Source organism: Sciurus vulgaris, assembly GCF_902686455.1.
Source record: "Sciurus vulgaris genome assembly, chromosome: 15".
In the NCBI taxonomy this organism is placed as follows: Eukaryota; Metazoa; Chordata; class Mammalia; order Rodentia; family Sciuridae; genus Sciurus; species Sciurus vulgaris.
The window spans coordinates 59,308,810-59,324,151 of record NC_136476.1 but is presented as its reverse complement, the minus strand read 5'-3'; the positions used below and the strand labels follow the sequence as shown (position 1 = coordinate 59,324,151).

The following is a 15,342-nucleotide window of genomic DNA, read 5'->3' as shown; positions in this document are numbered from 1 at the left end:
CAACTACAACTCCCATCATGCTCCGAGAGCTCACCGCGACCCAGCCTCCGGCGGCCACGACTATCGGACTACATTTCCCGGCGTGCAACAGGCGGGGCAACGGCAGAGAAAAGGAAACACCGGTCACTAAACTTGCATCCGATTGGCTGGTCTGTGTGCGTCACCGCCTGCAGAGAGCAGGATTTAGGTAGCAGGCATTCCGCGAAAATGGCGGCGTTGTGCGTGCCCGGCGTTGCCAGAAGAGGCTTGACGTGGATAGTCTTAGGGACAACACGCAGAGAATTTTGGTCTGGATCCAGGTAAAAATTGAAGTTTGAACGGAGGGTTGCGTTCCTGAAAAGTAAGGAAAGAAACTGAGGAGAGTAAAGGGACGAATTCAGGAGGTAGTGCCATGCCATTAAGACGGGACCCTGTACCTGAGCCGCATCAGGTTAAGGACCCAGAAAGGGCGTTAGGGTTCCGAGTTCAGAATCTTCAGTGCGGGTCTCCGCGAGGGGTGGGCCCAGTCACTTCCCCTCTCTGTCTTGGTTTTCCAGTAACGAAAATACCCCCTTCCCTTTTCACCTCACTCTTGTTTAAGCAGAGTATTAACCACGTGTGCTGGGCACCGAGTGCGGTGTCAGCAAATAGACGGCTCGTTAGGAATAACCAACTTCGACCTGAACGTGAAAGTCGGTGTATATCTAATGGGAGTCAAAACCCACCCCAACACTTGAAAGTGCTTGGAAAACAAATCATGTTGCTTCACAAGCAGATTCAGAAACGAAGTGCAGTCTCCTGTGTTGTTCGTTTGTTGATTCACTGATTCTCTCAACAAGTAGTTATTAAATTCCTTTCCTGAGCTGGCATTTGTCTAAGCGTGTAGGATATAGTAGCAGAAGCAAATTTCCTTTTCCGCCCCAAAGTACTCTTGACACATGAGGAAATTGAAACCCACAAAAAGGAATTATTTTTCCCACAGTCACAATGCAAGTTAATGGCAGAGTCGGATCTAGAACCCTGGTCTCCTAACTGCCCATCTACTGTTTTTCCCACTGCACTGTGTGGAATCCCATGAAGGTCAATCTGACCTCGATCATGTTTGAGGCATTGAAATTTAAGGTGGTGCCCTCCTTCTTGTCCCACTCCTGTAAGTCAGTATCTCAGGAGGTTGAAGAAGGAGCATTGAAAGCTTTCTTTCAATGGAGTTTGTAGAGTTTTCTACTTACAAAACAGTGTCGTCTCCAAACAGACGCAATTTTACTTCTTTTTGATTTGGATGCTCGCTATTTTTTTTTTTTTTTTTCTTCCCTAATATCTCTTGGTAGGATTTCCAGTACTATGTTCAATAGAAGTGGTGAGAGTAAGCATCCTTGCTTTTTACTAAATCTTGTGGGGTGGGGGAGACTTACTGTTTTTTTCTGTTGTTTATAATGTTAACTGTGGTCTTCCCTAAATGATGTGTTTTGTGTTCAGGTAGGTTCTAACTAATTTTCTTTTTCTTCTTCTTCTTTTTTTTAATCATGAATGAGCATTAAAACTATGTCAGATGATTTTTTCTGCATCTATTGAGAAGATCATGTGGATTTTTACTTTCATTCTGTTAATGCAGTATATCACACTTATTAATTTGCACATGTTGAAGGAACTTTGCATTCCAGAGATAAATCCTACTTAGTCATAGTGTAGTCTTTGAGGTGATGTTGAATTTGGTTTGTTAATATTTAATTCTGATTTTTTTCATCCATATTCATAGATGTATCATCTTACGATCTTTCCCCTTTATAGTTTTCTTGTAGTATCTTTGGTTGGCTTTCATAACTTATTTTTATAAAATAAGTTTCAAAGTGTTCTATTTTTTAAGTTTTGCAAGAGTTTAAGAAGGTTAGTAACTGGGCTTGGTTACTCATGCCTGTAATCCCAGTAACTTGAAAGAATGAAGCAGGAGCTCAAGTTTGGGGCCAGTTTGGGCAACTTAGCAAGACTCTGTCTAAAAATAAAAGGGGTTGGGGATATAGCTCAGTGGTACAGCACCCCTGAGCTCACTTACTAGTAACAAAAAGAAGATAGGCACTAAATTTTCTTCTTTGAATGTTTGGTAGAATTAACCCATGAAGCCATCTGGCTCCAGGCTTTTTATTTGTTGGGAGTTTTTTGATTACTTTAACCTCCTTATTGGTTATTGGTCTGTTTAGGCTTTCAATTCTTTCTTGATTTTTGTCTTGGTGGGTTGCATGTTTCTAGGAATTTACTCATTTCTTCTGGATTATCCATTTGTTGATGTGTAATTGTTTTTTTTCAACTTTCCAGTAATTATTTTTATTATTATTTTTTTATTTTTACAGACTGCATTTTGATTCATTGTACACAAATGGGATACAATTTTTCCTTTCTATGGTTGTACACAGTGTAGATTCGCACCATTCATGTAATCATACATAGGGTAATACTGTTTCATTCTACTATCTTTCCATCCCCCACCCCTCCCACCCCATTTTTCTCTACACCATCCAAAGTTTCTTCATTCTTCTCTCCCCCTCCCCCCGCCACCCTCCCTCATTATATATCGTCATCCACATATCAGAGAAAACATTTGGACTTTGATTTTTTGGGCTTGGCCTATTTCACTTATCATAATATTTTCCAACTTCATCCATTTATCAGCAAATGCCATAATTTTATTCTTTATGGCCAAGTAATATTTCGTTGTGTATATCTACCACAGTTTCTTTATCCATTCATCAATTGAAGGGCATCTAGGTTGGTTTCACAATCTAGTTATTGTGAATTGATCTGCTGTGACATTGATGTGGCTACATCACTGAAGTATGCTGATTTTAAGTCCTTTGGTATAGACCAAGCAGTGGGATAGCTGGGTCAAATGGTGGGTCCATTCCAAGTTTTCTGAGGAATTTCCATACTGTTTTCCAGAGCGCCTGCACCAATTTGCAACTCCACCAGCAAAGTATGAGTGTGCCTTTTTCCCCACATTCATGCCAACACTTACTATTGCTTGTGTTCTTGATAATAGTCATTCTAATTGGAGTTAGATGAAATCTTAAGGTGGTTTTAATTTGCATTTCTCTAATTACTAGGGATGATGAGCACTTTTTCTTATATTTGTTGATCACCTGTATATCTTCTCCTGTGAAGTGTCTGCCCAGTTCCTTAGCCCATTTATTGATTGGGTTTGTATTTTTGGTGTAAAGTTTTCTAAGTTCTTTATAAACTTTGGAGATTAATGCTCTGAGGCATGTGTGGAAAAGATTTTCTCCCACTCTGTAGGCTCTCTTCACATTATTGACTGTTTCCTTTGCTAATAAAAAAAACTTTTTAGTTCGAATCTATCCCATTTATTGATTCTTGCTTTTATTTCTTGTTCTATGGGGTTCTTGTTAAGGAAGTCTGGTCCTAAGGCAACATGATGGAGATTCAGGCTTACTTTTTCTTCTATTTGGTGAAGGGTCTCAGGTCTAATTCCTCAATCCTTGATCCATTTTGAGTTAAGTTTTGTACAGGGTGAGAGATAGGGGTTTAATTTCATTTTATTGTATATGGATTTCCAGTTTTTCCAGCACCATTTGTTGAAGAGGCTATCTTTTCTCCATTGTAAGTTTTGGCATCTTTGTCTAGTATGAGATAATGGTACTTATGTGGGTATGTCTCTACGTCTTCTCTCCTGTACCATTGGTCTACCTGTCTATTTGGTGCCAATACTATGCCATTTTTGTTACTATTGCTCTATAGTAGAGTTTAAGGTCTGGTATTGTGATACCTCCTACATCACTCCTCCTGCCCAGGATTGCTTTGGCTATTCTGGGTCTTTTGTTCTTCCAGATGAACTTCATGATTGCTTTCTCTATTTCTATGAGAAATGTCATTGGGATTTTAATTGGAATTGTGTTAAATCTGTATAGCACCTTTGAAAGTATGGCCATTTTCATAATATTAATTCTGCCTATCCAAGAACATGGGAGATCTTTCCATCTTCTAAGGTCTTCTTCAATTTCTTTCTTTAATGTTTATAGTTTTCATTGTAGAGATCTTTCACTTCTTTGGTTAAATTGATTCCCAAGTTTTTTTTTTTTTTTTTGAGTCTATTGTGAAAGAGTTGTTTTCTTCATTTCCCTTTCAGTTGTTTCATCGCTTATAAATAAAAATGCTTTAGATTTATGCATGTTTATTTTATATCCTGCTATTTTGCTGAATTCATTTATGAGGTCTTGAAGTTTTCTGTGGAGTGTTTTTGATCCTCTAAATACAGAATCATGTCATCAGCAAACAGTGACAGCTTGAGTTCTTTTCCTATTTGTATCCCTTTAATTTCTTTGGTCTGTCTAATTTCTCTGGCTAGTATTTCAAGGACAATGTTGAATAGAAGTGATGAAAGAGGGCATCCCTGTCTTGTTCTAATTTTAAAGGGAATGCTTTCAGTTTTTCTCCATTAAGAGTGATGTTGGCCGTGCGTTTAGTTTAAATAGCCTTTACAATGTTGAGGTATGTTCCTACTATTCCTATTATTTCTGCTGCTTTGAGCATGAAAGGGTGTTGTATTTTGTTGAATGCTTTCTCTACGTCAATTGAAATAATATGATTCTGACCCTTAAGTCTATTGATGTGATGAATTCCATTTCTTGATTTCCAGATGTTGAACCAACCTTGCATCCCCAGGATGAACCCCACTTGATCGTGGCACACTGTCTTCTTAATATGTTTTTGTATGCCTTTTGTCAGAATTTTATTAAGGATTTTTACATCTATATTCATCAGAGATATCCGTCTAAAATTTTATTTCCTTGATGTGTCTTTGTCTGGTTTGGGTATGAGGGTGATACTAGCTTCATAAAATGAGTTTGGAAGGGTTCCCTCCTTTTCTGTTTCCTGGAATACTTTGAGGAGTATTGGAATGAGTTCTTTGACGGTCTTGTAGAACTCAACTGAGAATCCATCTGGTCCCGGGCTTTTCTTGGTTGGTAGGTTTTTGATGGCTTCTTCTGTTTCATTGCTTGGAATTGATCTGTTTATATTGTGTATGTCCTCCTGGTTCAGTTTGGGAGGATCATATGTCTTTAGAAATTTGTTGATGTCTTCAATATTTTCTGTTTTCTTGGAGTATAGACTTTCAAAGTAGCTTGTCATTATGTTATGTATTTCATTGGTGTCTGTCGTGGTATTTCCTTTTTTATCATGAATTTTAGTAATTTGAGTTTTCTCTCTCCTCTTTGTTAGTGGTAAGGATTTGTCTATTTTGTTTAGTTTTTCAAAGGAACAACTTTTCGTTTTGTCAGTTTTTTGAATTGTTTCTTTTGTTTCAATTTCATTGATTTCAGCTCTGATTTTAATTATTTCCTGTCTTCCTCTACTTTTGGTTGTTCTATTCTTTTTCTAGGGTTTTGAGATGTAATGTTAGGTCATTTAGTTGTTGACTTTTTATTCTTTTCTTGAATGCACTCCATGCAATGAATTTTCCTCTTAGTACTGCTTTCATAGTGTCCCAGAGATTTTGATATGTTATATCGTCATTCTCATTTACCTCTAAGAATTTTATCTCCTCCCTGATGTTTTCTGTTATCCATGCTTCGTTCAATAGCATATTATTTAGTCTCCAGGTATTGGAGTGATTTGTTTTTTATTTTGTCATTGATTTCTAATTTCATTCCATTATGAACTAATAGAACACAAGGTAATATCTCTATTTTTTTGTATTTACTAAGGGCTGCTTTGTGGTATATAACATATGGTTTATTTTAGAGAAGGATCCATGTACTGCTGAGAAGAAAGTGTATTCACTTGTTGATGGATGGAATATTCTATGTATAAGCCTGTAATTATTTATAATGGTCCCATATGATACTTTCTGGATTTGAGGCATCTATTATTATATCTTCTCTTAAATTTCTTTTTACTTATGTGAGTCTTCTCTCTCGCCTTTTCTTTTTCTCTTTTTTTCCTTTAGTAAGGGTTTTTCAATTTTTGGTTGTGTTTTCAAAATACCAACTCTTGGTTCCTTATAGTTTTAATATCAGGTCATTTGAAATCTTTTTTTAATGTTGGTGTTTATTGCTGTAAATTTTCCTCTTAGTACTGCTTTTTCTACATCTTGTAACTGTGTCACATTTCATTTTCATTTATTGTGAGATTTTTAAAAAATTCCTATTGATTTACTCTTTGAACCACTGGTTGTTCAAGTGTGTGTTGCTTGATTTCCACATATTTGTGGAATTTTTGTTTGCTGATTTCTAGTTTTATTCATTTGTTGACAGAAAACTTGGTATGATTTTGATCTTAAATTTGTTAAGACTTTGTGACCTAATGTGATTGATACTAATAATGTTCTGTGTACACTTGAGAAGAATGTGTTTTCTTCTGTTGTTGAATAGAAAGTTTGGCATGTATCTGTTAGAGCTATTTGGAATATAGTATTATTCAGTTTCTTTTTTTATTGATTTTCTGTATGGATGTTCTATCCATTATTGAAAATGGATTATTGAATTCTCCTACTATTGTTTTGTAGTCACCTACTCCTTTCAGGTTTGCCAATATTTGCTTTATTTGCTTAGGTTCTTTGATGTTGTTTGCATATAAATTATATCTTCCTGTTGAATTGACCATTTTATCATTATATAATAAACTTATTTTATCATTCTTATAATGACCTTATTTATCTCTAAAGAAAGTTTTTGACTTGAAGGTTTGTTTTGTCTGGTAGAAATATAACCATGCCTGCTTTCTTTTGGTTTCCAGTTGCATGCAATATCTTTTTTCACTTTCACACTGTGTGTGTCCTTAAATCTAAAATGAATTTCTTATAGACAGCATGTAGTTGGATCTTGATTTTAAATCCATTTAGCCACTTACTCTTTGTTTGGCAATAAAATTTGTTTTTAGTTATGTTGGGAGCTGTGCCATGTGGGCTGTGCCGGGATGGCACCTGGCGGCCAGCCGGAGGTTGCTTTAATCACATGGGCAGTGAGGAGGTTGATTGATATAAGCACACCCAGGTGATTTATCATTGGCCGTATTCAATTAAGTCCATGCACACAATGCGTGCACAGGTGTTCCCAAGTGCTCCTGCTCGTGCCTGCTTGTTTTGACCTTTGCCATGATCGGGCAAATGGCTGCTCGCCTGATCTCAACTGGCGTGGCCCTGCCCTCCGCCTCCTGGAGGGAATATAAGCGGGCAGTAGGCAGGAGGTTAGAAGAAGCAGCTAGCAGAGAGAAGAAGCAGCTAACAGTGAAAAGCAGGAGGCAGCGGCAGAAGACAGATCGTAGAGCAGAGAACTGAGAACACACCTCTAGGTTGCACCCTTTAGTTCACAGGATGCAGGACGCACCTCTAAGAAGAAGCAGTAAAACTCTAAGAAGAAATAGATCTCTGATAAGCATAGCAAGCCTCTCTTTCTCTAAAACTTCCTAAAAGCAAAGTCTCTCTTTCTATAAGCAAAGCCTATCTTTCTCTCAAAGTCTCTCTTCCTCTATAAATTAGTGAATATAGGAAAAGTAGTTTATTTTCAGTCCACCTCCGATAAATACTCGCGCTATTGTTGCCGGGGGCAGCGACAAGTTATGTAAATACAAAGTTTTGTATTTGCAGAAATCTTGGGAGATACTACAGAGACTTCTATATAGTCAATAGTTTTCCCTACTAACAACTTATATAATTATTGTACTATTATTAACAAACCAATACTATTAGTGTATACATTGCATACTTTATTAATATTTATTTAAGTACTAATTAATGATCTTTTAGTCTTCTCCTTGTTGTGACAGTTTCTTAGACTTGTTTTTGATTGTTGTGAGAGTTTCTCAAACTTTTCTTGTTTTTGATTATCTTGACTATGTCTTGTTTGGGCTGTTTAGTCCATTCACATGAACTACATTTCATTCTGAGTATGATGAGGTGTGATTTAAGGACAATATGGAGCTAAGGGTATAGAGACTAAGTATAAACATTTCTTGAGAATTTTTGTTGAAAGGTGAGTGGTAACTGAAGGGCAGCATAGAATCTAGGGTGAATTTTTTCTTTAAAAATGTGGGATATTATATCATATTCTTTACACTGGCATTACTTTAGTAGGACCTTAGTCTGTTTTCTGTTGCTGAGAATAGGTAATTTATGAAGAATAGAAGTTGATTAAAATCATGGTTCTGGAAACTGGAAAGTCAAAGGATATGGTGCCATCATCTGCCCTGCAACTGGCAAGGGCCTTCTTGCTGCCTCATAACATGGCAGTAGGTATCATGTAGCAGGACAAAGCAAGCATGCTACCTTGGGTCTCTCTTCTTTCCACAAAGCCACTGATATCATTATGGGATCTCCTACCCTCATGACCTCATTTAATCCTAATTACCTCCCAAAGGCCCCATATCCAAACACCATTAATATATGAATTTGGGGATTCATTGTCTTAAGACGTGAACTTCAGAGGGAACTTCAGGGAACCTACTTTTCATAGAAAGTAGGTAGTAAGAGGTTGATGAGCAATATGTAGAAAAAGGGATTAGTTGCTGAAAGAAAGTCTTTTAAGTAGGCAAAGAGGAATTAAAAAATATTAAAAAACATTTTCTTCATGATTTCATTTTTGGTGCTCCCACTTTCTGTGGGAATCAATCCCAGTCAGATGCTAACTCCATGAGAAACAGGATTCCCTAGGTAGTTCACAAACAAATCTTATATTAAGCATGTAAGTGGTATGTCAGGCAGATTCACTTCCATTGACCTATTTACTCAGAACTTATTTAAATAGCTATTGTGTTTTCAAAGAACCCCCAAATCAATTAAACAGATAGTCTGTATTAAGGAATTCATGGTTTGGTATAGTGATTCCCACCCACTAGGGACACATGGCAGTATCTTTGGTTGTCATGACTGGGGGCAGGCATACCACTAAAAATACTACAATGAACAGGGTTCATGTCCCCCAGCCCCAACAACAAAGAATTATCTAGTCCAAAATGTAAATATAGTTGAGACGGGAAAACTCTGATCTCATTAGAAAAGTAGAATGTAAAGAAAATGAAAACTTAGGTGTGATAAACTCGTGAGAGCAATATAAAGTGCTGAGAAGATGAGAGGAACTTAATTACATTTGGGAAAATCAAGTTAAAGTTTCTTAAAAGACAACAGTTTTGTCCTAGAACTTACAGGATAAGATTTCTATAAGTAAAACATAATAAGAAAGGATATAACTTGAGCTAATATATAACGTCAGAAAAGTCGGAGTGTATTTAGTTTGAGATTAGTGGGAAGTAAGGTTAGAGAGGTAGATTGAGGTTACATCTTCGAGGACTAGGAGGAATCCCAGACAGAATGATTTCCCTTACTTCTTTACCCATTCCTAGGAATTTTTAGAGTATATAAAAATGTACTTAGCTTTTGTTTTCTGTTCGTGCCAACTCATTCAACTATAAGCATTCCAAGGGTAGAAACTTATTCTTTTCTGGTCTTCACCAGTCCCAGAAAGTAGTAAGTATGCAAATTACTTGTTGATTTGGATTGGTGAACAAGATTCAGTCAGGTATTTGTTAACTTCATTAATGCAGTGAACCAAAGATTCATATATTTGTTTTTGATCATTCCAGAAAAGAGAAAGAGCCAGTGGAGACTGAGACGGTAGAAGAGGTGAAAAAAGAGCCTATTCTGGTGTGTCCTCCCATACCAAGCCGAACATACATACCTCCCAAAGATCTTCAGAGTCGTTTGGAATCTCATGTGAAAGAAGTTTTTGGTTCATCCCTCCCTAGTAATTGGCAAGATATCTCACTGGAAGATTGTCATATGAAGTTCAGTCTTTTGGCACATTTAGCTGATGACTTAGGCCATGCGATGCCTAACTCCAGGCTTTACCAGATGTGCAGGGTTAGAGATGTTCTTGATTTCTATAACGTCCCTGTTCAAGATAGATCTAAATTTGATGAACTTATTGCTAGTGATTTGCCTCCCAATTTGAAAATCACTTGGAGTTACTGAGCAGTTCAGAAGATCAGCACATTGAAGTCATAGTTGTTGCCTTGAGCAAGGGGACTGCTTTTAGACTTTTTGATACTTTACTTATCAGAACTCTTCTCCAAATCTATTTTTTCCATAGAGGAATGCATTATTTCCCTCCCCCCAATATCATGAATTAACAAAGAAATAGCAAGATTTTCTTTTCACATTTGCTGAAAGCATTTTTTTTTTTTTTTTTTTTTTTAAATGGAATCAGGTCATTAAGAATTTATGGATAGTTTCTTCAGAGGACACTAACTAACGGGCTTTCGATAGGAGGTCATTACAAGTTCAGATGTATTCTTTACCCTTCATAGGCATAAAGCAATAATTGCAAGAAAATGTTGTAATTCTATTAGGACTCTTAAATCTAAGCTGTAATTATCATATGTAAAATGCATAAGTAATGAAACTTAATACATGTTTATAAAAGAAAAAGTCTGTTGTATATTACAAAAAGTTGTTACTTTCACTGTTTTACTGCATGAGTAGAAATAGTAGAAAATATATAGTGCATTCTGGATTAATCTCTTGGAATTAAAGTAGATTTCTTCAAGTGTGTTGTATCTTTAAAATTTAAGTGAATTTGCTTTTGTTCTTTACCTTATCATTCCCTTAAAATAAATATTATAACTTTGAAACATTAGAACATGTGGCAACTATTAATGTTGTGACTTTTTAAAAATAAGAGATATGCTAGATTTTATATTTAATTGCATACTCTCTTCAGAGGAGATGAGCTTACTTCAAACCTTTTTCTGTAACTTTTAAAAAGTGTCATTAGAGTAAGAATCCACTGGTGGCTAATCTTTGTACTTTGATGTACTTAATTTATGGAACATACTCAAATAAAAAATTACCAGATGGTTCTAAGTGACAGAATTAAATGATTGAATTAGGAATTGTTTTCTGACTTTAGATAGGATTAAAGAAGATTGAGGCAGGAAGAAGAAATGTCTTATATTGTTTTATTTTGACTAATGACAATTCTGAAATAAAAATGATAGAAAAGGAAGTTGCATGTATTCTCTCCCTGAATGACTTCTTTGAAGAGGGAAAAATCAGTTGGGTATATAAATTTTAGCATATTCATTTGAAAAATTATCTAACAGTATAGTCATGCCCTATAAAATCGACACAGGCACTACAACATTCAAGAACTTGAAAAGTGTTAGTGTCTGGAGCCCTGGAGTTTAGACATTATAACTGATATAATCATGTCTTCTCTTCTCTGCTTCAGCTATGTGATAGAGTGATTCAGCATGAAAACATTTGAGTTCTTAAAAATTTTTTATTTTTAATTTTTAGTTGTAGATGGACACAATACCTTTATTTATTTTTATGTGGTGCCGATGATCGAACCCAGTGCCTCACACATTCTAGGTGAGCACTCTGCCACTGAGCCACAACCCCAGCCCAAACATTTGAGTTTTATGTACAGGATTTGGTTGTGTTTCTCATACAATGACAAGGTGCAAATAAGAGTTGGGGAGGTCAGTAGGGAAGCACTCTTGGTTACAAATGGAGAAGTATTTGTATAAACCAGAGTTCATGTTATTGTTAAGACAGAAGAAATTACTCCTTTTTAGTCTAGATCAGAGTTTCTCAAAGTCTCAATGTGCATCTGTGTCATCTGGGAATCTTTTTTAGTAAAAAATGTAGATTATTTAGTAAATGTGAAGTGTGTCCTGAACTTTTGCATGTCTGAAAAGCGTAGTAGCGGGGCACAGCGGCACAATCTTGTAATTCCAGTGACTTGGAAGGCTGAGGTAGGAGGATTGCAAACTCAAGGTCAGCTTCAACAACTTAGTGAGGCCCTCAGCAACTTAGACTTTGTCTCAGAATGAAAATTTAAAAAGTCTGGGAATGCAGCTTAGTAGAAAGTCCAGGGTTCAATCCCCAGTACCAAAATAAATAAATAAAAGGTTCATAGGTGATGCTGATGATGTTTTGAATAATATGACCCTAGAGGCTTATTAAAAGGCAACAGAAGAATCATTCCTTGAAACAACTGTTCTGATAAATTCAGCAATGCAGGAAGATAAGCTTCACAGCCATCAGTATTTGTAGAGGGCATCACTGATTTATGGGTCAATACAATGACTTTCAGAATAATAAACTTTAGTTTTCCTGGAAAGAAACATTTGCTACTTTGTTTACTGAGATAATCAAACATATATAATAGATTTACATTTTAAAAAAATTTAATGATTGCTATTTAAAAGGGCTATCAGTTCACTAATTTTACTTAATTGGACCTTCTATAAGCTCAGTATGTACATATATAAAGCCTTCTAATATCTTTTTTGAAATTCAGGGTCAATAAAAATGGTATTGCATAAACTATATATTTTAAGTAGTATAAGACTTCCTCATTTAATTTTAACATTTTTTTCTGACTATAGGAATAGTACATTCTTTTTAGAAAATTGGGGGAAAATTTGTCACTATTCCTCTACTCAGATAATCATCTAACATTCTGGTATATTTCCAAATGGGAAAATAAATATTTGTTAGGGTAGCTGGCACAAATATCCACAGAGATAGCTCTGAGTCAAGCAAAGGTTTATTGACAGAATATCTGCTAGGCTGCCTTTCTGCAAGGTGTAGCAGCCTGCTGAAAAAACTTCTGAACTATATAGTCATGTACAATGAAGTAGTTAAAAAATAACCCTGGGATTGTCACTTGGTCTCTTTCTTGTGGTTTCAGTAGTCAGGAACTCTGGGGAGGGCTTAACAAGGTCATGCCTGGGTGGGCTTCTTAAGATGGTGGGTGCTGATTTTCAAAATAGAATTACTTTGGTCTGAGGACTACCTTAGGCCAACATTTCATGTATTTTATACAAATATAATATTTCATGTATTTTATAATGCTTATGGCATCATGTCCTCTGCTCCTCCACTTTATGAACATTTCCTTTTGCATTAAATAGTCTTTAAGAAAAATGAATTTGGTTAATAGTTTATTATTCCATACTTTGATATTATTCAATCAATTGCCTATTATTGCATATTTAAGTTATTCCAATTTTTATTGTTTTGTTTTTGTTTTAAGCTGGTTTTTCTAGCTCTTTAAGTATTTATCTGCTATAAAATTCCTTCTACTCATAAGTTATTTTTCCACCTACTCAGAAATAGAAACTTGTTGCCGCCTGCAGCAAGAATCTCGCGGTAATTTATCCGAGGTGGACTAGAACTGAACTACTTCTATTACTGAGCTGCTTCTTTGCTTGTTTGCTTGTTCACTAGTTTATAGAGGAAGAAAAGCTTTGCTTACTTTTAGTTTTAAAGGAAGAGAGGCTTTGAGAGGAAGAAAGACTTTGCTTAAAGGAAAAGAGACTTTGCTTATCAGGAAAAGAGACTTTGCTTAGAGGAAGAAAGACTCCACCCAATTTTAGAGGTGCTATTCCTTCAGAGGTCTACGCTTATCAAAGGTCTACTGCTTCTTAAAGGTAGGTCACTTCTTTGGAGGTACGGCATGCAGCCTACGTCCTATAACCTGCAATCCCTGCCCAGGCGGAGAGAATGTCCTATATACCTAAGGCAGCTAATCAGCTTAGGATCAGCACAATTGAAGCACACCCCTGGGTACCAATCAAGAAAGAATGAGGAATATCTGTTGACCACTAGCGCAGAGGAGACATTAACTAATCACTACCTATTAACTAATTACTACCTATGCTTGAAGGTGTTGGCATTAGTGTTCTGTGAATAGCAATTTGGTCGAGATGGTTGGTAGTATTATTTAAATATATGCCTTTACTGAATTTTTTCAAGTTGTTTTATCAATTACTGAGAGAGGGATGCTAAAGTGTTTAACCATGATTGTGAAATTGTCTGTTTCTTTAATTCTGTTAGTTTTTGTTTCATATATTTGATATCCACGATGAGATTTTTATGATTTTTATGATCATGTCACATGGATTTATGATATTTATGATCCTATCATTATCTTTTGTCTCTGAAAGTCCTCTTGGTCTTGGAATCCACTTACTCTGACAGTAGTATTGCCACTTTAGGGTGTGTGTGTGTGTGTGTGTGTGTGTGTGTGTGTATGTGTGTGTATGGTGCCAGAGATCAGGTTTCTTATACTTACTGTTGCATGGTATATATTTTTCTCATTCATTTACCTATTAATTTTAACTACATTTATAAATGGTCTTACAATTCTGACTCTGGATAATCCTTTTTTTGCTGCTTTTGTTTAAAGATTTATCCTAAAAATGTGCTCTATAGTTTCAGTTCAGCAATGTAAATTTGTAAGATTCAATTGTATATATTCTTTTATGACTCTTTGTAAGCTCATGTTTGTTAAGATTCATCAAGATTGTTGCTTCTAGTTGATTCTTTTTATTACTTATAATATTCTACCACATAAATTTGCCACAATTCATTCATTTTATTGCTAAGAGATACTTGTTTCCAGTTTTATAATGTCTTAAAAAATGCTGCAATGAACATTCTTATGCGTGATCACACATTTCTGTTGTGTTTATCTCTCAACATAGAATTGCTAGATCATTTATTAGATAATGGCAAATTGCTTTCAGGTGAAGGTACCTATGTATATTCCCATAGCAGGATTTGAGTCTTGGTGATTTACTTCCTAATCAATTCTTATTTTCAGAATTATTAATTTTTGCTGATCTTATAGTTGTGAAATATATACCCCATGATTTTAATTTGTTTTTTTTTTCCTGCAAACAATTGCAGGAAAATTACATTGTAAATATACATTTGTTTCCTCTTCTGTAAAATGCCCTTTTCAGTCTTTTTTTTTTTTTTTTTTTTTAATACAATATGTAACAAGGGTATAGACTCCTCCTCACTTTCACCTACAAATGTCTAATGGTTGGCTAAAAGCACTATTTAAGATTTGGCATCTCTGCCTCCATTTTGCATCCAACTCCTTTGCTAAGTCACCTTGGATTCCAGGAACAAGGTCTGATTTTATAACCATCTTTGTGATAAGTTGAAGTTAACCTCCAGGCAACAGCAACCTTCTAATTGAAAACAAGGCCAATCCTGAGATAGTGATGAACTGACCACACCTGATCAAGATCACTTGCTTTTGGCCACTGTGAAAAGTACCCAGTTATTGTCTTCATTCCTTTCAATGAAACCTCAAAGACATTGACAGACCCTGGAAGACAGAGTTGAAGTTAAATTTCCTTTCATGCTTTTCACCATTGCTATTCCTGTTTGGCTTTTGGGGCAGGTGGCTCGACCTGATTTGTTGGATTCCCCAGAGTGGAAATGTTAACTTTGGCCTAAGACACCAAGTAACAAATATTCTATTGAGATTTTTTATAAATCAGTTTTTTTGGTGGGAAGTGCTTACATATTCTGGCTAATAATCCTAAACCAGTTTT

General features: G+C 35.8%; 1 protein-coding gene across 1 annotated transcript; it reads left to right on the top strand.

Moving 5' to 3' along the window:
- Positions 1-170: 170 nt before the first annotated feature.
- On the top strand, positions 171-10,985 carry MRPL50 (mitochondrial ribosomal protein L50). The gene is made up of 2 exons (XM_079113322.1): positions 171-299; positions 9,565-10,985. Exons 1-2 carry the CDS (start codon positions 208-210, stop codon positions 9,950-9,952), a joined length of 480 nt encoding a protein of 159 aa, XP_078969448.1. The 5' UTR covers positions 171-207; the 3' UTR covers positions 9,953-10,985.
- Positions 10,986-15,342: the final 4,357 nt, after the last annotated feature.